We start from the raw sequence: 26310 nt of genomic DNA, 5'->3' as shown, positions 1-26310 counted from the left end.
CAAACCCCTGAATCACAAAGGCCGTTTAATTAGAATAGAAAGCTATTTTTAAAGCACTAAAAAAAAACTGTAGCGTAAAGAGCGAGGTATTGACTTGGGGGAGAGCCCCCTCATATACGTTATAATTTCTGTTCGTTTTAAGTTCTAATGTTGCTCCTTATTTTCAGTTGAAAAAAACTTGTTTTTTTTTATTTAATTTCTGATAGTTTTTTAAATAATGCTTGGAAATCCGGCGCCCTCTTCATAGAAATGTCCCTTACCTCAAAGAAACATCCTCCACGGAAAGATTCTCCCGAGTAAACCCCTCCTCCAGCCCCACCCTCCAGAAAAAAATCCTTCCTGAAAATGTCTGTATACTTCCCAATAACCAATAAATAATGCTGGCAAGTCCGGCGCCCCCTTCATGGCAATTTCCCTTCCCCCATGAAAACTTCCTTCATGGACAGATCCTCCAAAATAACCCCCGACCCCCCCCCCCCTACCAGATAAAAACCCTCCTGAAAAACTTCTGTATACTTCCCAATAACCAATACTATATGTTAACATTGGGTAAAGTTCATAACTTTTAGTCCTCCCCCCGGGGACTTCGGGGGATTAAGTCATCCTAAAAGACATAGTTATCATATTTTCGACCATGCTGAACAAAATGGCTATCTCAAAATTTTGATCGGGTGACTCGGGGAAATAAATGAACGTGGGAGGGGGCCTAGTTGCCCTCCATTTTTTTGGTTACATAAAAAGAGCACTAGAAATTTTCATTACCGTTGAAATGAGCCCTCTCATGATATTCTAGGACCACTGGGTTGATACGATCGCCCATGGGAAAATAAAAAAAAAAACAACAAATAAACACGCATCCGTGATCTTTCTTCTGGCAAAAAATGCAAAATTCCAGATTTTTGTAGATAGGTGCTTGAAACCTCTACAGTAGGGTTCTCTGATACGCTGAGTATGATGGTGTGATTTTCATTAAGGTTCTATATCTTTTAGGGGGTCTTTCCTCCTATTTTTGAAAATCAGCCAAATATTCTCAGGCGCGTAACTTTTGATGGGTAGCACTAAACTTGATGAAAATTATATATTTGAAATCAGCATTGAAATCTGATTCTTTTGATGTATCTATTGGTATCAAAAACCCGTTTTCTAGAGTTTCGGTTACCATTGAGCCGGGTCGCTCCTTACTTATAGTTCGTTACCACGAACTGTTTGATAGAAGGATAAAGAGGGACTTAAAGAATTTGAAGCGAGAGTGAAAAGGGATTAAGACAGTGTCAAGACCGGGTTGAGACAGTGAAGAGTTAAGATAGTAAAACACAAAAAATTATTTGTTTTTAGATGGTTTTCAATTTAGTCTTTAGTATTTTAAAACGTAAGCAAGATTCGTAAATTAAATAAAAAAAATTTTAAAGGGTAATGAGTCAATTAAAATTAGCTTATTAAATACCTAGATGTTAGGAGTAGGGCTCATGATGGATAAGGAAGCTGCTAAGTCTTGTTTAGGCTGGAAAGGTATTAATAATAGAATACTAATTGCTCATTTTATGACTAGAAAGTTCAGGGTATTAGTTATAGTAGTATACGCCCCAATAGAACCGACTGACGGAGATACTAGTGACTCAGATGAATTTTACTTACAGTTACAGGAGCAAATAGACAAGGTCCCAGGTAGAAATATGATTTTATTACTGGGAGATTTTAACCCCCAGGTTGGTAAAAATAGAGATAGATGGTATCCTAGCCTAGGTAAATTTGGTGTAGGAAAAGAAAACAGTAATGGATACAGACTGTTGCAATTTTGTAGGTATAACAATCTAGATATAACCAATACGGTGTTTGATCATAATATGACCCATAAGGTAGCAAGGTATTCACGGTATGGGAGGAAAGAAAACCTTATTGATTATATTATTGTAATCTAAAGACTGACAGGATCGATTCAAGATACTAGGGTAAATATGAATATCGTCATCAATATTCCATGTAGAAAATACCATCTAGTAGTGTCAAGGGCTAATTTAAAGCTGAAATTTCGGAAAGTTAACTATCTTCCGAGAAGTTTTTATGTTGGTTGACTCAAGGATGAAAATTTGAGAGAAGATTTCCTGGAGCAGTTGAATGCTAAACTTACGAGTTTAAAACTTGACAACGTGGGAGATGGTTGCAATAACTTTGGAAAAGTAGTTTGTGAAATTGCTGGAGGTGTCTCAGGGAAGAAAGCTAGAACTGCAGCTAAGAATATTAGCAAAAAAGCTTTATGTGTAATAGAAAGGAGAAAGGACTTGTACAAGAATTATCTGAGTGATAGATCGTATGAAAACAAAAGAAATGTAAAGAAAGTGGAGAAAGCATTAAAATATGAACTAAAGAGGTGTGAAGTGGAGACCATGGATAAAATTGCCGAGGATCTGGAGGATGCAGCTAGACGGCATAATACTAAAATATTATATTGGCACATTAAAAAATTTAGAGGTAGTAGTCAATCAGGTCTTGGCCCAGTTAAAGATAGGAATGGGGTTGCAATTAGCGATAAGGAAAAAACTAAAGTGAGTTGAGCCAAACATTTTGAGAACTTGCTTAACCAAGATAGAGTTGCTGGAAAAAATATAGAGGAAAATGAAAAAGTTTGTGATACCTTGGATGTGAGGGAAGATTTGTTTTGTGAGGAGGAATTAACAACAGTACTAAAAGAATTAAAGAATAATAAGGCTCCAGGTGCTGATAGAGTGGTAAATGAGTTTCTTAAATATGGTGGCTCTGAGGTTAGAAATAAGTTATTGAAGATTATGAACATGATTTTTGAAAAAGGGGAAGTACCTAACGATTTTAGGAAAACCTTAATTAAACCACTTTATAAGAAAGGTGATAAAAGCGAGTGTGGCAAGTATCGAGGCATTAGTCTGGTCTCTGTAGGTCGCAAATTACTAAGTAATATGATACTTTTTAGACTGAGAGATGCCGTAGACAAAGTTTTAAGAGAAGAGCAGTGCAGTTTTAGAAAAGGTAGAGGATGTGTCGACCAAATTTTCACTCTTAGGCTAATAATTGAGAAGTGCCTGAGTTTTCAAACACCTTTGGTCCTCAGGTTTATAGATTATGAGCAAGCGTTCGATTCTGTTGATAGAAGAGATTTAGTAAAGGTTTTATCCTTGCATGGTATACCAGACAAATTCATTAAAGTGATTAGTGCTATGTTCGAGAAAAACACTGCTGCGGTTAAGGTAGGAAATGAGGTTAGCAGCTGGTTTTGTATTAAATCAGGAGTTAAGCAGGGATGTGTTCTATCCCCCTTAATATGGATTATTTTAATGGATTTTGTCTTAAGGAGCACAGGAAAGGCAATGGCAGGCCACGGAATCACATGAGGAGGGAAAAATCTCCTGGACTTAAATTATGCTGATGATTTAAGTATCCTAGATGAAAGTGTGAGCAAAATGAATGAAGTTTTAGAGGTTTTGCGAGTTCAGGGTGCTAGAATTGGTTAGAAAATTAATGTTAGCAAGACTAAGTCACTAAGGCTAGGAATAGGTGAAGATGAAAAGGTGACGTTGGGTAATGAAAAGATTGATCAGGTGAGCAGCTTCACTTACCTTGGTAGTATTATTAGTAAAGATGGTGGGAGCAGTGAAGATGTTAAAAGTAGAATAGCCAAGGCTCAGGGTGGTTTTTCACAGTTAAAAAAAAGTTTTGAAGAATAGGAAGATAAGTCTGCAAACCAAGATTAGAATACTAGAAGCTACAGTGATGACAATGGTCAAATACGGCTCTGAAGCATGGGCGCTCCGAAAAGCGGATGAAGATTTGCTGGATTTTTTCCAGAAAAATTGCTTAAGGATTGTTCTGGGTACCCGGCTGACTGACCGTATTCCAAAAAATAGGCTATACGAAAAATGTGATTCAATACCGCTCTCTAGGGCTATAGTGAAAGAAGGGTTGAGCTGGCTAGGGCACGTTGTGCGGATGAAGAATGACAGATTTCCGAAGATTGTTCTTTTCGGCCAATCATATAGGGCTAAACGGAAAGCAGGTCGTCCCTGTCTGGGGTGGGAGGACTTCATAAACAAAGATTTAAAGGAAATGGGAACCTCATGGGCGGGTGTAAAAAGGGAGAATTTGAATAGATTGGGGTGGGGGAGGAGCGTGCGTAGCTGTGTTGGCCTCAGGCGGCTTGGTGCTGCGGTGAGTTGTTAGTAGTAGTAGTAGTAGAGGTCAGAGGCATAGCTAGTGTTTTTATCGTTCAGAGACAATTTCAGTTTTGACCCCCCCCCCCCTAACAGCAGCGCTCCCCAGAAGATCACAGTATAGACGGAAAAACAAAACCTTCCGTTTGACGCTTCTCAGTGGCTCCTCTTTCGTTGCTTTTATCTTATCAGTTTGGTGGCCGGGACAATCATCCCCATTGTCCCCCTAGCTACGTCATTGATATATTTATTAAATAGATACTTTTAATTTTAGTATTATGCACAGTAAAATGTTGATTTTAAGAAGTAAACACGATTTTTGAACTTACCTAGACATGCATTAGAAATTAGGTTAATAATCACATAAAATACATTAACATGTCATACCCATAGTATTGACAAAAAAAATTTCACTGCTCCCTCAGAGGGTGCGCCCAGGGACAGCCGTCTATTTTTAAGACCCCGAAACTAGAAGGAGACTTTTTAGAAATATTTTTAGCAACCATGACTAAATTATGTACTTAATGCCAAGGAGATGAATTTGGTAGTTTATTGTATTATATAGTTGAATAGTAATATTTCTCTGAGTTTTTCAAAGGATTTTTCTTGGTTTTCCGTTTTTTATTCAATAATTTTGTTGCCAAAACATAATTGAAGTACTCAAAACCAGGTAACAATGCTGCTTTTGTTGATTCACTGGCGAATAAAAAAGAAATTCACAAACTGGCAATTCATTCTTGTTTTATATTTCTTTCTGCTAGTGTAAATTCAAAATAATGCAAGGTCACTTCGAGACAAAACTTTTTGAGTTCTGAAAACTTCTGTTACGATTTTTCAGGTTTATACACCCTGAAAAATTTTATTGAATCTCTTTTTTTTAAACCACTTGAATTGCATTAGAACAGAGTTATAACTCTGGCTTATTTTTTCATATATAGCATATGCAGAGTCGTTCCTAAGGGTTAGTGATACCCGGGTAGAAATTAATTACAACATCCCCCTCCCGAGTCAATTATAGCAAAAGAGCCGAATCAACGTGAAAAATTTGAGTGGACAGCCCCCCAGCTTTGGCCCCCCAGCCACGGTACCCGGGGCAGCTACCCCGGTGCCCCCTGCTTTGAACAGCTCTGAAAATATGTAAAGGTAATCTCCTCATGGCTCTTAGATGAACTACCTCTTTTATCGGTGATCAGTACACTTGTCATCTCTATAACTCAGACAATTTTCTAATTAGTCTAATTAGTAACTAATTAGAAATAGTAACTTCTAATTTTCTAACAATTCTCCATCAGTAAAATCATATTTTACTCCCTTGACAGTATGTATATTCATTGTCTGACTCGGCCCAATAACGTCCCCTAATCGCACCCATGGGCGCCGAGTCAGGGGGCCTTAGTTTTTGAAAAATACATTTTGCTCTCCCCCCCTAGATTGTGAAAAATAATCTTTTGTTACCCTCAGCAGCAACAACACAAAACCCATTGCCCCCCCACCTAAAATTTCGCGAATTTGCATCCCTACTCGTTTGAGATTTTCAAACAAATTGTAAAACAGTTTCCTTTCTTTTATAGCGGTTGTTGCCTCAGGAACAAGCCGGGCCGTCTCTAGTGAATGATGATTGATGGTATCCTAGATTCTGTAGCCGAAGTTTTTGCTTCTCGGCTCTTGATTTTTTTGTTCCTGTTTCGATTTTAGATTCAATTCGTTTTCTCCTTTCCTTTTCCTTTATACTTATTTCCTTTCTTGCTTCTGACCTTTTAGAGTTGGTGATACATGGTTTTTCCAGGTGTTTGCATATATGTTCTACGCATTATTCGTTTTAAGCATGGCTGCGTGTCACGTGTTTTTTCTATGTCACGTTCTATTTAACCTTATACGGAACCTTATCGCCCATGATTAGTGTATAATTTATTGCTTATTAATACGATTTATCCTATATTATCTCTGCTTCTTTTTGAACGTTTTTAGTGCGCATGTCTCCTAACAAAGACACGTTCTGTAATCTGTTCCATCTGCATTGGTCTGGCATATCCCATTATTTCTACAAGCATTTGGCTTAGTGCCAGAAAGACAACATTCATACGGACAGCAATTAAAAGAAAGCCATAGTAACCAAAGGCACGGCGATGACAAGTACAAGTTAAAAAAAAATTCAAATTTTTATTTTTAACATTCACAAATAAAAAAAAACAAAAAACAACGCTTTTGCGCGGGAGAAAAACCTTTGAGAGTTTGCGGTATCGCCAAAGTCCACGAAAGTTACCTATTGAATCAAATAATTCATTAAACCTATTATTTAAAAAAAAATGAAAAATAACAGAAATATAAATAGCAATAGGTAAATACGAAACAAATAATAATAAACAAAGCCAGTCTCCATCACCCACCAATATTCAATCGACCCCCTACCCAGCCTTCACCACCTCCCCTCACCCCAGCCAACTCTTGCCTCCCTATCAAACCCTTTTTCCCCTAGCCATCTTTGAGTAAAGTCACTCTCTCCACAACCCTTCACCCGAAAGTTATAACATGATAATAACAAAAATGACAATTATTGAACAATCTTCAACCCTTGAATGAAATTTACTTGATGATGATGAACGTAGAATCCTCCCCTCTTCCCTGAGGACTTGAGAGGCTTTCCTTCTTCTGAATCAAACTGACATATTTCACTATAGTGTATTTATTCGGTTAATGTCTTTTATGAACTTGAATATTAATTTGAGACCTTCACCAAAGTCTTTTGAAGATCTTTCACTACTTAGTAAATCTTCTTTTCCCAATCGTTTTTTTTCTTTCACGAAAGTACTTATTTTTTTTCCTTTTTCCTCCGTTCTCAGACATTGAAAAAACATATGATTCACCGTCTCCTCTTCACCGCAATATGTACATTTTCCATCTTCACCGTAAAATTTAGCTCTATATGCTTGCGTTGCTGCATGACCCGATTTTAGTCTAAATAATAGTCTTGCCTCCGACTTAGTTCACCATACACTGCTTCATTAAATCGTTTATCATTCCTGTCCATTATGTATCTATTAATTGAAAATGCCTTAATGTCTTTAAATGCCTTTTCATTTAATACCTTTATAATTTCAGATATTCTATTTACAACCTTTGGAGTAATGGTTTGAAAGACATGACCATCTCCTTCTGCTGCACTGTTCGCCACTTCGTCTGCTCCGTCATTTCCCTCTATATCTGCATGCCCTGGCACCCACTCAAGCACAATTTCAAGTCCTTTTTCCAGTACTTTTTGTATTTCACTGTGGCAATAAATAATTTCTCCAGCAACCGATTGAGACTTATAAATATTTTTCAATGCCTCTAGGCCACTCTTAGAGTCCGAACAAATTCTATAGATCTCCCCATTTAACCCGTTCTCAGTCACATATATCACAGCTTCGGCGATAGATAATACTTCAAATTTATATACTGTTGCTTAAGAGTCTAACTGAATCATAGCCCTAACTGTCTTTGAGGTAATGAAAAAAGCCACTCCAACTGTTTGAGCTTTCTTGGATGCATCAGTAAATATACTCACTGCTTCGCCATATTTTGAATCTTTCGACATTCTAAAGGACTTTGCCACGTCAAGACCATCCCATAGTTCAAACTCAGTTTCACAAGGGAATGTTCTAGCTTTCCATTACGGGACAATCTTAAGATTCAGAATTTTCAGCATTTCTGTCAGACTGCACTCATTTGTGTACCGTTCCATAATTCCCTTGGCTCTTACTAATCCATGCATCTTTCTGCTTGAACACCATAATCTTCCTTCTTTAAGAAGTCTGGATTTAATCGGATTACATTTGTCTGCAATCCAAATCTTTCTCCAATATTTTGAAGCTAGTATTTCTCTCTGAGCAACAAGATGAACAAGTCTGCTTTCTGATAAAATGAATGGGCTGCGAGTGGTTTTTCTTGCAGAAAAAGATATTCTGATCGCACTGTCTTGGCTTGTCTCTAATTATTCCAGCAATGACTTACTGTCTGCGCAGAATATCAGGCTACCATAGTCCATCTTGGTTCTAATGTATTTTAGATAAAATTCTACCATAAATTGTGGTTTTGGACCAAAATTAGAACAAGAAAGAATCTTCATAATATTTATCCGTCTTTCGCATGCCGTCTTCAAAGTTTTTATACGGGGTTTGAAAGTTAGGTTTTTATCAGAAGTCACACCGAGCCACTTAAATTCATTAACAAATTCTATTTGTAGATGGTTCAGCATTAAGTTAGGTAGTGAAAAGTTCCTTTTCCTGGTTATCAGCATTGCTTTGGTTTTCTGAGTTGAAAATTTAACAGTTTTCTCCTGCCCATATTTCTAAAGAGTTAATAATTTCTTGAATAGTCTTTTGTCCTTCTTCTATGCAATTGGTGATAACCCAAAAACCATTATCATCAGCAAATATACCAGCTCTTTCACCACCAATGTCCAACGGGATGTCGAAATCACTAATATTATAATAATCAGGCCCCAAAGGTGAGCCTTGAGGGACCCCTCTACGCCTCAATATTCTCCTCACTGATGTTGCTTTTCCTATCTTCACATTTACTTCTCTTTTCATTAGAAAATCATGTCAAAAACCAAGTTAATGTCCTTTAATCCTTGCTTGTAGTACCCCTTCCAATATATGTACGTGAACCAATTTGTCAAATTCCGTTTTTACATCAAGGAATACTGATATTAAAAACTTCAAATTTTCAAAGGCAAATTCTGTGTCATTTATAAACATTGTCAAAACTTCCGTGGTAGATATTTGTTTTCAAAAGCCACACTGAATATCCTTTAATAGCTGTGCTTTCTCTAATGCCTAATTTAGTCTGACTTTCACTAATCTCTCATAGGCTTTACCTAATACCGGAAGAAGAGTTATCATTCTGTAGTTTTTAAATGTGGTTGAATCTTTTCCTTGTTTTGGGATCATAGTGACTATTCCATCTTTCCATATTTTTGGGAAACATCCTTTGTCCCAAACAGTATTCATGATGTCTAATAATACACTTACTCTTATCTTTAACCTTTTTTGAAAACTTCTAGTGCGTAACCCGCTTTACAAGCAGGGTTGCCAACTCTTCGGTCCATGATTATGTCCCCTTAGCATCCAAAAATGTGCCATTTTAGGCAAATTATGTCCATATTTTGTCTAAAATATGCCCACCTTCAAACCTCAGAAATTAGAAATTTTTTAACCACTTGTGTTATAGACAGAAAAAATTTTGTAGACCTCCTTCAAAGCGGGCAGTTAACATCAAATATAATGAAAACAATATAAAATTCATTTCATACATCCCTGCAAAATGATTAAATGTGAAAGCACAAAAATCATAAGAATATCTAAACAGTAGAAAACTACACGTGGGAGCGTAAGGCTCATCTTCCAACGAGAATTCCCTTAGACAGACATGGTTGGCAGGAGGGTTAGCATATTCACTTCCTTTGGTAGCTTTTTGGCAATCAGACTACTTCTTCCGTATGTCATAAAATACAATCCAGGAGTCAAGCGACATTCCAGAACGCCAGAAAAGCTGGGTTGCCCTCCATTCATTTTTTTAATCTTACAAAGGACACTAGAACTTTCCATTTCCAATTGAATGAGCTATTTTTGAATTTTTTTACGAAAGCTCTTTCTATACAAAGTATATTGGTATAAAAAATATATAAGTTGTGTCCACATAGTTCTCTACTTCAGCAGTGCCATTACGCTTCATGTGATTTCTGGGGGGGGGGGCAGCATCCCCCCAGAGAAATACCAGAAAACACGAAACCCCCCCCCCCCAAAAAAAAAAACAATACCCCCAGACCCCCTCCCTCACTTGGAAAATACCCTTGAGGAAGATGACCCTCTGGAAAATACCGCCTCCCCTCGCGATTGGTAGATCCCCAATCACTTTCGACTCATAAAAAAACTAGAACTCTCAATTTCTGATCTAATGAGCACCCTCTGAAGTTTCTGCGAGCATGAGGTGGAGGTGTGGATAAGCAACGGGTAGTCCCCTACTTATACGGAATAAGTTCTGCTCGTTTTGGGATTTAATGTTACTCTTTACTAACAGAATAACAGCGTAGACCAGAAATATTCCTTCCAATCACTGTTTTGTCTTCCGATCACTTTTGGCTCTTAAAAGGGAACCAGAACTTTTATTTTCCAATCCAATGAGCCTCCTCTAAAGTTTACACAGCCACCCCTTCCATAAAATACCTCATAAACTCCAGGGACCTAACTTATAAATATTACCCCCAGGCTCTGGGGGAGGGGGTAGGGTCGTGTCAACCCTAAAGGCCTTGTTATATGATCTTTGGAATTTGTTTTGAACACAATGGCTATATCAAAATTTCTATTAGATGCACTTGGGGAAAAGAGGACGAAGGGAGGGCTATTTGCCCTCCAATCATTTTGAACTTTATAAGAGGCGTTAGAACTTTCAATATATTACTATTTTGCAACTAATCTTACTCTTAACCCATGCCCTGAGGGCTTTGAAAGGGGATGTTTCCCCCACAAAGACACAATCACTAAACCTTTCAACTATGCTGAACAAAATGGCTATCTCAAAACTTTGATTGGATATGTTGGGAGAAATGATAGATTGTGGTGGGAGGAGCTGGTTGCCCTCCAATCAGTTTTGACTCTTAAAAAGGAAACTAGAACTTTCAATTTTCATTCGAATGAGCTCCTTTCAAAGTTTATAGGAAACTCCTTCTATACGAAGTAGGGCCCGACCGAAATGGATTTTTTGGGTCCAGTGCCGGTACCGATATGTTGGTATCGTATCGATACTCTACCGATATAATTTGCAAATAAACTTCCCTCCAGAAAAACATCATTTAAAGTTTAGAAAAACAATTAAACCGAATAAGGTTCTTGTCTGGACAGTAACTCTATTTTAAGACCGTTTAATTAGATTAACACAAATACATTGAAATCTGACTGAAAAAGATACATATTGAAATTAATTATTCGAAACCCAAATTTTAATAGGTGGAATTTGTACTTTAATCATTAACATATTAATGAGAAAAAATTACTTTACATTCATTTGATATGGTCTCTTACTAATAAACCCATGCTAGGTACACTGGATACAGGACTGCAGCTAGAGTTTTCAGTTTCGAGGAGGGATTTAAAGAATTTGTCGACAAAATCGTCCAGTATGCCGACAAATACGGACACAAGAGCATCATGGCCCGATAATATCAGACAGCCGATAAATTGGTCACGCCCTGCTACGATGTGAGTTGACCAGAAAAAAAAAAACACACATCTTATGACCATATCACTCTTTCCTTAAACATTTTCTAACTGACGAAATGCATCCTGGATGTTTGGCTTTAATTCCAGACCCTTAAGAACCCAAAGTTTTCATTTTGTTAACTTTTCATTTGCAGCTGATTTTGATTTGAATAATTGACAAATAGGTCGATTTTTTTTAACAAATACAGTATAAAATTAAAAAATAGTAGAAAGTAAGTTAAGTAGATAAGGAAATTTAGTACTAGATAAGTAGTTTCAGCACTACTTTCGTGAAAAGTGACATGTTTTACAAATATATATATCCAGTCAGGAAATATTTTGTTTTATGTCATAAATTTGTCAAATATGCCCCTAATTTCTGAAATGTCCCTTATTTGCCCTGTTATGTCATTTTGTCCCGGCTCGTAGAAATATGTTCTTTGAACATAAAATATGTCCAGTTGGCAACCCTGTTTACAAGAACCGGTTCCATCTACAATGCACTGATATATCTCATCATTCCTAAAAAGCTTTTGGTTCAGTGCCAGAAAGAGAGCATTCACATAGACGACAATTAAAATATCCAAAATGACCGGAATCACAGCGATCGCCGTCATCAACAACAACTCCCTCTCAAAACGAAAATGTTTCAATGTAAGGGTGACAATGCCTTCTTTCTGTCTCTTTACTACTTGATAGGTGATTTTAGCTCGTTTTTTTTCCATTTCTTTCGGTGATGGATTAACCTCTTTTCCTTTCTTTCCTTTTTTCTTTCCTTTGTCTTCTATTTCCTCCTAGTATCCTTTTGTTCGTTTTTGATATATGAGTTTTGTCCAAGTGTTTTATCAAGGTGTACATGTTCAATTTGTATGCATGTGTTCTAAAAATAGTTGTGTATTTCCCCCTAGGTCACAGGCTATTTAGCTTTAGAGGAGTTACTTATAATGACAAGTATTGTGTAATCTGTAATTCATGAATAACATTTGTTTAACACACACCCCTTTTTGAAAGCTTAAAATACGTCACTCACCTTACAAGGACAGGTTCCATCTGAATTGCACTGGCATACCCCATCATTTCTACAAGCATTTGGTTCAGTGCCAGAAAGAGAACATTCACACGGGCGGCAATCAGGAAAGCCATAGTAGCCAAAGGCACAGCGATCACAGTCATCACCAACAACTCCCTTTCGACAAGAACATTTCCCTGTGTACGGGTCACAATCTCCTCTTTCTGTCCTAACTCCATCACCCTTGCATGAACAGGGCTGAAATGACGAGATCAAATTACACGGCATGTTCAATAATGATAATAATAAAAAAAGATCAAAGGAGTCTCCGAAGTTTTTAGAGAAAATTAATAGCTTAGGATACTTCTCTGAGGCACTTTTGTGTGCAAATTTAAAAAATGTAATAAAGTATTTTCGATATTTGCCCTCCTACCATTTTAGACTTTTTAAAACGGCACTAAATTCTTTCAATTTGCAATCGAATGAGCCACCTCCCAAGCTTTTACGATAACGGTTCCCAAACGAGGTGGTCAGAAGAAAGGGAGGCACTCTGTTCTTTACTAAGTATTCGCTAGTCCACAGACTCTGATGACGAGTTGTCAATTCATAAATAAATCAAACTATTTTTGAGGATTTTGCAGAATAACAGTGAAATAACATCAGAAATTTTAGGGGTTTAACTCGCCATTTATTTCTAGCCAAATTTCTTCAGGCAGGCTCACCACCGTAATTAGCTTGGTTTTAACCCTTTACTGTTCAATATGTTGTACTCCTTTATGATAATAGACATTAGACTCTCAACTATTCTGAATTGTGTTTCACCAACAGACTTTCAGGGGGGAGGGGGTAATAGCCCCCGAATAATTTGGAGAAAAAATTATCCTATATCCCATACCCCTTGACTCTCCGGATGAAGACCACTCTTGTCACCCCAATAAAAATCCTAGAGCTACACCCCTGGTGCTATATGAAATCGTTTAGGTAGGGTTATATATCCGCTCCAGGCGCGTTGTAAGCAGACTCGAATTGGAGAGAAGTCTGCACTGGGATGCTAAAAGTATCGTAAATGCTTAAGTGTATAATTAAGAATAGACAGCATCCAAGCAACTAAAATAGTAAGCAATTTCGTCCTACTATGGATACACCATTATTAGCGCTAATGCTTCTTGGTTAATGGCGCTCACCGCTGCCTAAGTCGGTGACATATATGGCATAAATAGAGATATAACCAAATGTTCTCCCATTAGGAAACTGACAAGTTGACGTAAATAACATAGGTGCAAATGACCTAACTTGGTAGGTAGTATTTAAATACATAGATAGGGAATATAGGTTTTATTATTTATTAGTCTTTCATGTTGATTACAATAATGGCGAATTGGTAAAAGTAAACACATTTGTCTCTCGTCAATTACACGACAGGAGCCTACAGCAGGACCGTTCCTAGGGTTGATGGTGCCCGGGGCGAATTTAATTACAATGCCCCTCTCTAGACTCAAACATAAATAAAAAGCTCCAGCCACGGCACCCTTGCAACAGCATCTGGGGCAGCTTGCCCCCTTGAACAGCCCTGGTCTTCAGGACAATGCCCCTACCACTCCTCCAAAGAAAGAAGATGATTCTTATAACTTCCTATATGTTCAACATGTCTCCTTGTTTTGGGCGTTTTCTCGAATTTGTTCTTAGCCTCCCTCCCCTTAGATTTTGAAAAATATTTTTTTGGGGGTATTTTCATTGAGAAATACCCTTTTTGTGTTTTTCTAGCAGAAATTGAAAAACTACTCCCCCACTGGACTTTGAAAATAATACATTACGCCCTCCCCCTAAATTGCATGTGAATTGACAACACTGACACTGACATCAAAATAACACAAATACAGGATTCCAGAAGCAACCCCTCCTCTAATGATGGACGCTTTTTGAACCGTTATTTCTCCCCATAGTATTGAAAAAATGCTTAAAAAATTAAGGACATACAAAATCCTTAATTGTAAATATTTGAGTCTATCAATGTTGCTTAAAAAAACGAAAAACCTACTCCTACTATTATTAACAACTCAATGCAGCTCCAATCGGCCTGAGGCCAACAAAGGCTGGCACGCTCCTCCTCCACCCAATCTAATCAAAGTTTTACTTGTTACCTCCTATCATGAAGTTCCTGTTCCCTTTAAATCATTCTTTAAGAACTCTCCCGCTCCATTCAGGGACTACTTCCTTTTGGTTTTGGCCCTAGATGGATGACAAAAAGGTCGAATCTTTGGCAATCGTTAATCCTTCATCCGTAACATGTGGCCTTCTTAACCTTTCTGTATAGCCCTGAAAAATGGGATCGAGCCCTACATTTAGCACGACTTATTGTTTGATATACGGTCAGTTAAACGCATAACTAAAGCTATACTTAGACAAATCCTCTGGGATACATTTAATAGATCTTCCTCAGCCTTTAGAAGTCAAGGCCACATCCAAGGGTACCGGGATTGACCCCCCCCCCCAGTAATTTTTGACCGACTCATAGAAACGTAACAAAAGCGCATGTAAACAAATTTTGGTACTTGTATGATATAGCGACCACGCTTTGTTCTTGTTCTATAATAAAACCGATTTTCCGTGTGTACTCGGAGATAATTAGTTTAGCCTGAATGAGATAAACTACTATGCAGATATTTTTTAATTAAATATTTAATATATAAAGCTCGAAGTTACATTAGGTATCTAATATAATGCGTTCTGGGCGGCCTGCTTTCCATTATTCTGCGTTGTGCTTTCCATAATTTTTCTACTAGAGTATTATATTTTTATCACATTTTGGTATATTTCATTAGGATTAACCTAACTTCCCTTCTTGAGTGCGGTCAGGATAACACGTAAGTACCGTCCAATCTTTAACAATATTTCATCCTTCATCCGTAACAAGTGGCCTTCTTAACCTTTCTTTACAGCCCTAAAAAGTGGGATCGGGCCCCACTTTTCGCATACCTTATTGTTTGATATATGGTCAATTAAACGAGTAACTAAATCTATCCTTAGAAAAAATACTCTGGAAACATTTAATAGATCTTCCTCAGCCTTTTGAAGTCAAGGCTATATCCAGGGGGTACCGGGTTTGACCCCCCACACAACGTAATTTTTATCGGACTTGTAGAAACGTAACAAACATGAATATAAACAAATTTTTGATGCGTTTTTTTGTGCCCCCCCCCCTCCGAAAAAATTACCCTCATACGAACAAAAATCTGGATACGCCCTTATTCGGAGTGCTCATGTTTCCCAACCATGCTTGACCATTGTCATTTCTTTAGCTTATAAAATTCCGCAGACTAACCTTCCTGTTCTTCCAAACATTTTTCAACTGCGAAAAAACACCCAGGGTCTTGGCTATTCTACTTTTTACATATTCGCCTCACCCACCGTCTTTACAAAGATGAACCGTTGACTATATCGAAATAAAAATCTTACTGTAGGTCGTTAAGATCGAACGAATCGCAATCGCAGTAAACTATAAATTTCACCATAATCACGCCTCTATATCTAAGGAAGTTAAATCATTTTTATTTTCTGCCAGGCATACTCAAAACCATTACAAATTGTCACTACTAATTCAAGTTGCGTTCGATATCAAGATACATAAATCTTTCAAACCTTTCAGTGACAACTTATGGGAATTCCAACTTTTCTTCTGTCCACGACAAGCTAATGTGACAAATAATTTTAATTAAAGGCCTATAATTTTACATTCTATCTTGCTGACAGAAAAGTTTATTTGATTTTTTTTTAGAGCCAGAAGAGTTAGTGTTTGCTACCAGATCCGGTATACCCCAGATCCTTGTCTGCATTTCCAGATCCAGATCCGTTTTTGTTGGGGGGGGGTCAGTGGCGTGACTCTGTAAACTCAGCAGAGTTGATTCAGCTCAAAATTTGTACCTAGAAAAATATGGAGAAGGTAAGCAGGAAGGGTGTGCGAAAACCCAGGATAGTTGGCCCCCAACCCCCATTCCATTCTCTTGGCTGAAGGGCGTTGAAACGGAGATCAGCATCGCCAGTTGGAATTTGAGGGTCTAGTGCAGTATCTTTTATTTTTTAGAATGGAATGAAAAATAAAATTGGCAAACACTAAACTCTATTATCAAAAAACAAGTTTGACATTGTCACCACTTTTTTCATTGTCCTATCGCCCGCTGTAACACCGTATGCCACCCGATTACCCCAGGGCTGCCACCAGGTCGAAAATAAAATCACTAAGACCATGAAAAACAAGTCACCAAATAAATGAATACTATTACTACTACTACCAATAACTCACTGCAGCACCAAGCCGCCTGATACCAACACAGCTCCACACACTCCTCTCTCAATCCCAATCTATTTAAAGACTCCCTCTTTACATCCTTCCATGAAGTTCCCGTTTCCCTTAAATCTTTCCTTATGATATCCTCCTACCCCATTCGGGGACGACCTGCTTTGAACAAATAAACCTGCTTTAGGCGAAATGAATAAATAAACCACTAAATTTATAATTTGCCAGCTTCCTTTTTGAAAGTGGTAGAAACGGTGCTGTTTTCGATTATCTGGGCCAAAGTCAATTTTTCTAAGGAGATAGGAGGTCTTCTACATGGAGAAAAAAAAATAACACGTGCTTATTGATGACTGTGATGCTGTTATGGGTGAATAACATCACCCTTCGACTGGGCCATAAACAAAGGCAATTCATCTACGACAATAGGTTCTATGTTGTCGACTTAGAAAGGTTCTAAGTTCTGTACTTAGAAAGGTGGAGTGAAATGCAATTTTGGAGGGAATACAAAAAAGATACGACAAATAATAAACTTCATTACCCCAAAAAAAGTTTGACGTCGTCACCACTTTTCTCAATGCTATATCTCACCGCTGTGCCGCTATGTGCCACGTTGCCAACCAAAATTTACATAATAACTCAATTAATTGAGGCCGTCTACCGTGCACACTTGTCCGGCTTTAAAGTAGGAAGGAACGAAAACTGATTTTTTGAGTCGGTTAAGTGGGAACTTAACCACCCTACAATTGTATATCTTTTAAAAAAAGAAAAAAAAAATCATGAATTCAATTTTTAATGAAAAGAACTCCATATGTAGCTTTACAGTTCTTGGTAATGGTGGGCACCAAATTAAAAAAGAAACATGGGCGAAAAATCAGCCAAAAATCAACAAAATCAAAAACAAGCTAAAAAACTATGGCACCAGACAGGCCAAGAAGCTGTAGCTTTTCTTTGAAGGTGTAGTTTCTATGTGAATTAACAAATTGTTGATTTTTGTCGGAATTTTTATGGATGAAAAATGTTGTCAAATTTATCAAAATTGGTTTTAACGTGGCAACACTGACGAATATATGGTACTGCCTTAAAATCGTGGTCTTTGTACACGAATACACCTAAGTTAGATTCAGAGAGAAAAACATGTTTTATTTTAACATTTTTTTTTCTTAACATGTTCTTTAGAAGATACTTCGGATAAATCTCGGCAGAGGAAGAAATCCCTACCCCCTCCCCCTCTCACATATTCCTTTTTTTATAAAAGAGATTCGATATGCCTAATTTTTGGTAAAACTCCGGGCTCTAGGAGGTAATCCAGGACGTTGTCTTCTCAGTTAGTCTTATCACTACAACTTTGAAGGGAGGCAGTGGGAGAGGAGGGTGGAACTCGAAGGTTGAAATTTCCCATACTTAATATTTATCACGTTGAAAAGGTGCAGTGTCGTCATTAGTGAATCTTTGGGAATGTAATTCCTCCCTCTCCACATTTATGCCTGAAGAAAGTTGTGGGGAGGAACGGTTACTATTCAAGTTAAAGATAAGATATATTTATCCAAAAGAAAAAAAAGTCGGAAATTACAATACCACAGCCCCACAAAGGTTCCACGACCTGTTGAAGGCTTCCAAGCATTGAAGAGCGTATATATAGTAACGATAAGCTAACTCTTTTCAAAAAACTGCACTTTTGCAGTTTTTTTTCTTAAATTTGTAAAGCGAAGAAATTGTAGGAGCCAAATTATTTGCTTAATGTAAAATATTGTTTCCGAGCATTGGCGAAATAATAATACCTCAAATGGCTTTTAGAATTCGCGCGGGAAAAGTTAAGAGATTCGCCTTAAGGATCTTAAATGAGACTATACAAGCTTAGACATCCTAAACCCCTCAGAAATTAAAGTTAGCAAAATAAGACAAAATATGGATGTAAACTTAGAGCACAAAATTAAGCTATAAAATATGGCACCAAACAGCTTATGAAGGTGTAGCTTTCCTTTGAAAGCATATTTGTCTTTGGGATCCAACAGATTGTTCATGTTTGAATTTTTAAGGACGAAAAGCGTCGTCAAATTAAGCTAATTCGTTTCGCTTATTTATTTTTACGGTTGAACTTGGCAACACTGATAAAAGTGTGATACTACCCTAAAATCTAAATTATCTTGAAACAACAAAAAGAAAAATCTTAGAAAATCGTAGTTTTCAGGTATGACCTAACCCAATAAGCTAACCTAACCCTGTACTCATAACACATAAAACCAAACAGCTTACTAAAGGGTATATTTCCTTTGAAACCACAGTGGGAGTCAATAGATTGTTAATGTTTGAATTTATACACACGATAAGTGTTGTTAAATTAAGCTAACTAGTTTTGCTTATTTATTTTCGCGGTTCAACGTGGCAGATCTGGCAATAACGTGATGCTACACTAAAAATACATAATTTGGAAATAGCCAAAATAAAAATCTTAGAAATTCACGGTTCTCGGGTATGAATAGACCTAAAATGGGTCCAGGGGGGGGGGGGTTATTTTGATGTATTTGCCTTAAAGGATTCCAACCTTTATTAAAGCCTCTCATTTCTTGAAATGATGTTACTCTACCTCTTCTATAACTCTACCTCCTTTCTCTTCAATCACCTTATGTGTAAGCACCGTTAAAGATACAACACAATTGATGTTATAAAAGTAAAAAAAAAACAATACAGGTGGAGCTTTTCCATTATGAAGGTTAAACATAACCCCCCTTTGATTAGTTGATTCGGTTCTTTCCCATTATATTGGCACTTACAAGGAAACCAGTCACGAAAAACCCGTTTTTGACGGTTTAATTCAATACACCGCTCTGCGGTAATGGAATACTTAGCGTGGTTTTCAATGCGTTTACGATATTTAAACTGTTGTTTTTTAGGGTTTAGGGGGAGAAAAAGGTACCTAGGTTAGATTAGACTAGGTTAGGTTACGTATTTAATATATGCAATTTTTTAACCCCCTCCCCTAATGTGCATATTTATAGCCCAAATTTGTTTCTAAACTATTATATTTTTATCCTACTTTGTTTTATTTCATTAGCAATAACCAAACTTGACTTTTTAGAAGTGCCCACATAATGGGAAAGTACCGTTGATTCTAAATCCCCCTTTGATTAGTTGATTCTATTGTCTACTTAAGGCCGAACCAATCAGAAACTTCTTCTGATTGGCTCATATTCAAACCTTATCCGGATAGAGAAAAAACTGCAAACAAAACATAATTAATAGATGTCCTGTCCTGTAGTGGACATAATAATAAACTAATAAATGTCCATAAATAATATAATGAACATAAATAATATATATAAATGAACACAAATAATAAATTTCCTGTAGTGGCGCAGTGGGTTTGACCTCAGCTTGGTAATAAGGTACCCAAAGATTGAACCTAGCTGTAGTAACACACTGCATGGCCCGGAATTTGATTCCGTTGATAAGATTATACAAAAGCATTTCCATATTAATCCAAATAGGAAGAAGAAGGAGATAATTAATAAATGGAAAAGGAGAATAAAAAAAGAAGTTGCACTTTGGGAGGAGCTCAAGAGCACTTGCAGGACAAGAGAAACAAGGACTGAGATCTGAGATAAAGACAAATATATGGGATAATTACGATATTACTTGATTTGGTACTTTCACATTATATGGGCCTCTAGAGTTAACCGCTATAGAGTAGGCAATGTGAAAACCCGTTTTTGACGTGTTAGCCGCTTTAGAGTAGGCAATAATAGCGTGGTTTTCATTGCGTATACGATATTAAACTGTGGTTTATTGGGGTTTGGGGGGGGGGTACCTAGGTTAGGTTACGTATTTAATATATGCTATTATTTAGCCCCCCCCCCCCCTAATGTGCATATATATAGCCCAAATTTGTTTCTAAACTATTATATATTCATCCTATTTTATTTCATTAGCATTAAGCAAACTTGACTTTTTAGAAAGGCCCCTTTAATGGGAGAGTACCCTTGATTTTAGTTGTTAAACTATCCATTACAAATGGTAAAATATGATCACCAGTATCAGCCAATACCGGGTATCAAAAGGTAAATGAGGTATGTTACCTTACAGCCATCTAGTGGGTGGTGGCCATAACTTCCTGGCACGCATCTTTCGCAAAATTCGCCTTCTGTATAAGGGGGGCATATGCATCTACCCGTATCTGGGTCACAGACATGACCAGGCTTTAGACATGGTTCACACTCTGAAAAAAAAGAATAGCAAGTTCATGACTGAGAAATATGGGCAAATGTAAAAAAAGGTTAAAAATGTACTTTGTGATGTTTTTATTTCAATGAAATTTAAACTGGCCAACAAATTTCATTCCGCGCGCTCATGTATCCCTGTCAAATGCCATTAAAAAAATTTATGTAATATTGGTTACATTGCTATAATATAGTATTTCGTATAACTAATCAAACAGCTTAAATTTCATATTCAAGACATTATGCAATAATATTTAATTTTATCCAAAATTACTTTGATATTTTATACAATAAAACATAATATTACGGATAATGGAATATATTCTTCTTTTCTTGGTATTCAAAGATTTTTGCTTTTTGCATTTGTTTCCCAGTATTTTATACGATTTTTGCTCAACAAGCTTATATATTTTGTAATAATATTTTAAATGTTCGAATGATATATTTTATATTTTATAACTGAATATTTACACTCCTATAATATTATATGATAATTAACAGCACAGATTGTCGGAATACAGGCCCGAAAAAAAACTTGGCGCATACTCTCTTGTGAGGATAGAAAACCAACTGACTTACTGTAGAATGACTTCCTTCAGGTATCCTTTGTATAAAGCCACAAGGTTGTTTTAAGAGTTGACTATTACCGACTGACGGACAGTTGCCGCAATAACCAATTGCATTGTTTGTTTTTGTTTTTTCTTTAACTATAACATTGCATTTCTAAAGAATATTATTGTGAACTTCGATGTACAGAAATATAAAGTTTTCTAGAATTAGCAACTTTCTGCAATATTTTTTGTTTACTGAATTCATAGAATCCTAAAAATTTAGCTTCCTAGAATCTTAGAAAAACCTGATATTTTTAAAGGAGGCTTCATTCTATTAAACAAATTTTAACGTTGCGACAGTACAACCAATATGAGAGCTTTAATATTTTGCCATGCTATATGTATGTCGTAAAAACGTAACAAAATGCATATAAACGGATTTTTGAAGCGTTTTATGAAACAAATTTCACGCCCCCCCCCCCTCCCCGGGACAAAAATACTGGATATGTCCTTGGAATACGTAGCCTAATTTGTCTTATCAGGTTAAATGTATTTAGATGCTTATTTTTGTTTATTACTCTGCATATATTCCAGTTAGTTTTGTTCTATTTACTTTATTCTGGTTACATTAGGTTTTATGTTATGATAAGTTCAAGTACTTAATTAAATCCATTTATTTTCGTCGGTCTATTTATTTTACGCATTTTTCAGCATTGCCATAAATAAAAAGCTATTTGTCTCATCTATTTCGAGAAAAAATGAATTTTTCAGACCAATTAACTGGTAACAGAGAAGTAGCAATCTTAGTAGGAGAAAAGACAGTATTAAAATAAAAGGAAAATACATACGAAAGTTAGAAAATTAGAAAATAGTTAGAAAAGTTAGAAAATATTACCTTCAATTTTCAAATTTAGTGTTCTTGAAACAAAGCGAATCCGCAAGCTCAATCAAAGGTTTTTAGTCAAACGATTGACAACAGGGAATAATCCGACAATGAATGTTTGATGGTTTAAATTAGGAATAATTTCAGATAAATGAGGGAGGGCTGCCGAAAAGTCCCACAGTAAAAACAGCAAATATATTTTTTGAGTTCCTCTAACAATGAAGATAATTAACCGATTTTAGTATATAATATGAAACATTTAATGGAGTCCAAGTTTTCGGGTTCTTTTTTTATGAGTACGGAGCATGCACTTAAAGAGAATACACTTAAGCCTATAATTTAAACTACGCATACTTATCCCATTTATTAACTCATTCTAGTCAATGAGAAGGCCGGAGCAGTGTCCATTATCGGCCTTTTTCAGCATCTATGTACTAGATGGACACCATATTTTATGTCTTCGATCAACTGGTCTTGTGCATGTTATGCCTGTCAATCTTGAACCTTAAGGGAATTCGATACCTTAAAGGACCTTAATGGACCTTAAAGGACTTAAGGGACCAACTCGTTCATTAAAAACTTTTTTAGTTTGCGTGGCAAAACTATTTAGAACTGATTGGGCGGTCTTGCCATAACTTGTAGAGATTGGATAAGATATCCGAATAGACGACAGACAACTAAAAGACGACCCCTATTATCATCTGCCTTCATACAGGGGCATCGGACGAGGGGAAGCTGCCCCAGGCGCCTATGCTAGGGGTGCACCCCCGCAAAGATTTAAGAACATGTTTACAATTGTCACTTATTTGTTGCATTATTTTTTCAAATGGGAAGGGGGAGTGGATTCGAACTTTACCCTAGGCATCACCAACCCTAGAACTGGTCTACCTCAAGGGCACAGACATTCGCAAGTTATTGCCTATTTTTATGTCACTGATCCAGATATTGTTGTTTTTAGACGACGAACTAAACATAATCCAAATATTTTTCAAAATCGAAATGAACAGTCTTTTGTCGTCTCCAGTGGCAAATTAACCGATTTATTAATTGATATTTTTCTTTCTCTCTTTTTACAATATTGTATCCCTTGTTTTCGCTATCTTTGCTATTTTTTGTGTGTATTTTTTTCCTATTCCTTATGTGTTTCGTCTTGTCCTGTGTTGTGCACAAAGCACTTTCCATAAAAAATCATATATATATATATATATATATATATATATATATATATATATATATATATATATATATATATATATATATATATATATATATATATATATATATATATATATATATATATATATAATATATATATATATATATATATATATATATATATATATATATATATATATATATATATATATATATATATATATATATATATATATATATATAAAGTAGTGTGGTCTAAGAAATTATTTAAACCCTAACAATAAATGATTAGAAAATATGCAGAGAGCACAATTTAAACATTCAAAAATCTTTGGAAATTGATGTTGGGCCTTCTCAGACTCAGTCATAGTTATAGCCTTACCTTTGCATCCATTTCCTGAGAAGCCATAAAATCCATGCAGACACTGATCACAATAAATGCCTCCAATTCCTGGTTTACATGGACACTGCCCACTAAATTGATCACAAATGGCTGAAATTGAACCAAAAGGGTCACAAACGCAAGGAATACATCCGTTGTTAGTTGTAGACAGGTCCCAAAAGCCTTCCTGTAACAAGAAGTAACCAATAGTGGAAATATATACCGAGTGATCAAAGTTAGCTCTGTCGATTACTACCAGACAGGGGCGAATCTGCAGCATTTTTATTGACAGGGCAAGAGGGGTCCATATCTGGATAGTCAAAGGGCATGAGATGTATAAAAAATTCCTCACATTAATGGGGGGGGGGCAACTTCCCCCCTTGCCACCCCCAAACGACGCATCTGCTACCTTGCTAGACTGTTAAACCACTCGAGGCTTTAATACTGGAAAAAATCTCCCTATTCCGATCTTGGCCGTATTTCTAAACATAGTTTATGATTCTAGGTTATTTGTAAAGTCATCCAGCACTAATCTGGAAATGTCCTGCTTTTCCCTTTGCAGGCTGTTTTCAAAAATTCTATTATTTACGGGTATATTCATAGTATCTGACCATTCAATGTCGTACTAAGCAATTTAAGTGCTTTTACAATACCCATTTCGAGTGGGTATGGACCATTTTGTTTGTAAGAAGTGACATACAGCCTTCGTAATTACAGAAAAATGGATTCGTCATATTTAAGTTAAAAACAAGAAAAAACATCTTCTCAGGTGGAACAATCTTACTAGGTACTTCTTAGTCTCTTTTAGTAAGCTTACTTTCAATTCTATTTGTTGCCCATGGGTGCCTATATTGCCGATTGGTGCCGTGATATTTAAGTTAAAAACAAGAAAAAACATCTTCTCAGGTGGAACAATCTTACTAGGTACTTCTTAGTCTCTTTTAGTAGGCTTACTTTCCATTCTATTTGTTGCCCATGGTTGCCTATCTTGCCGATGGGTGCCGTCATATTTAAATTAAAAACAAGAACAAACATCTTCTCAGGTGGAAAATTCTTACTAGGTACTGTTTACTGTTTATTTGTTTATTTGATTATTTCAACATAACAAAAAACATATACCCCCACCATATAGAAAATATATTAAAATTGTTTAAAAAAAAAAAAAAAAAAAAAAAAAAAAAAACATTTTCTCATCATAACAAAAGAGAGAAAGAAAAGAAAAGAAAAAAAAAAACCTGGTTAAAGAAAAAAACAAAAAAAAAAACAAACATAAATAAAACAAACCCTGGACAAATGAGGCACAGAAGGCTATCCAAACATGGGTAACAAATATAAACAAAAAAAAAAAAAAAATAATAATAAAAAAAAAATTTCTATTCCACCATCACAGGTCAATACATAATTTTAATATTTTCTTCCTTAGAACTGATATTTGCCGAAATGATGCCTCAATTTGAATTCTATCTTTCAGCCTATATTTATTTGAAATAAATGGCATTTGGTATCTAATTGAAAATCTAGATCTTTCACAATTAACAAAGGGAATTCGATATGTTCCAGAACACCTAAGAGCCGAACAAATATAGTCTCTTTTTGTAAGCTTACTTTCCATTCTATTTGTTGCCCATGGGTGCCTATATTGCCGATGGGTGCCGTCATATTTAAGTTAAAAACAAGAAATAACATCTTCTCAGGTGGAACAATCTTACTAGGTACTTCTTAGTCTCTTTTAGTAAGCTTACTTTCCATTCTATTTGTTGCCCATGGGTGCTTATATTGCCGATGGGTGCCGTCATATTTAAGTTAAAAACAAAAAAAACATCTTCTCAGGTGGAACAATCTTACTAGGTACTTCTTATTTTCTTTTAGTAAACTTATTTTACATTCTATTTGTTGCCCATGGGTGCCTATATTGCCGATGGGTGCCGTCATATTTAAGTTAAAAACAAGAAAAAACATCTTCTCAGGTGGAACAATCTTACTAGGTACTTCTTAGTCTCTTTTAGTAAACTTACTGTCCATTCTATTTGTTGCCCATGGGTGCCTATATTGCCCATGGGTGCCGTCATATCTAAGTTAAAAAAAAGAAAAAACATCTTCTCAGGTGGAACAATCTTACTAGGTACTTCCTAGTCTCTTTTAGTAAACTTACTTTCCATTCTATTTTTGCCCATGGGTGCCGTCATATTTAAGTTAAAAACAAGAAATAACATCTTCTCAGGCGGAACAATCTTACTAGGTACTTCTTAGTCTCTTTTAGTAAGCTTACTTTCCATTCTATTTGTTGCCCATGGGTGCCTATATTGCCGATGGGTGCCGTCATATTTAAGTTAAAAACAAGAAAAAACATCTTCTCAGGTGGAACAATCTTACTAGGTACTTCTTAGTCTCTTTTAGTAAACTTAC

The 26310-nt window shown here is 36.2% G+C and overlaps 1 protein-coding gene across 1 annotated transcript in view; it reads right to left on the bottom strand.

Annotated features, from left to right (window-relative positions):
* Nucleotides 1–26310, bottom strand: part of wb (wing blister) — a 470816-nt gene that overhangs the window by 130484 nt on the left and 314022 nt on the right. The window contains exons 20-22 of the mRNA XM_089102573.1: nt 23905–24091; nt 20793–20932; nt 12447–12683 (exon numbers count right to left, since the gene is read on the bottom strand). Of these exons, the coding sequence (XP_088958699.1) occupies nt 12447–12683; nt 20793–20932; nt 23905–24091 (564 nt within the window). The remainder of the gene's footprint in view (nt 1–12446; nt 12684–20792; nt 20933–23904; nt 24092–26310) is intronic.

The sequence above is a fragment of the Artemia sp. Qi Xiang Cuo genome, chromosome 16 (genome assembly GCF_049724085.1).
Source record: "Artemia sp. Qi Xiang Cuo chromosome 16, ASM4972408v1, whole genome shotgun sequence".
NCBI lineage: Eukaryota > Metazoa > Arthropoda > Branchiopoda > Anostraca > Artemiidae > Artemia > Artemia sp. Qi Xiang Cuo.
Note: the sequence above shows the minus strand (reverse complement) of the source record. Positions and strands in the feature narration are given on the sequence as shown.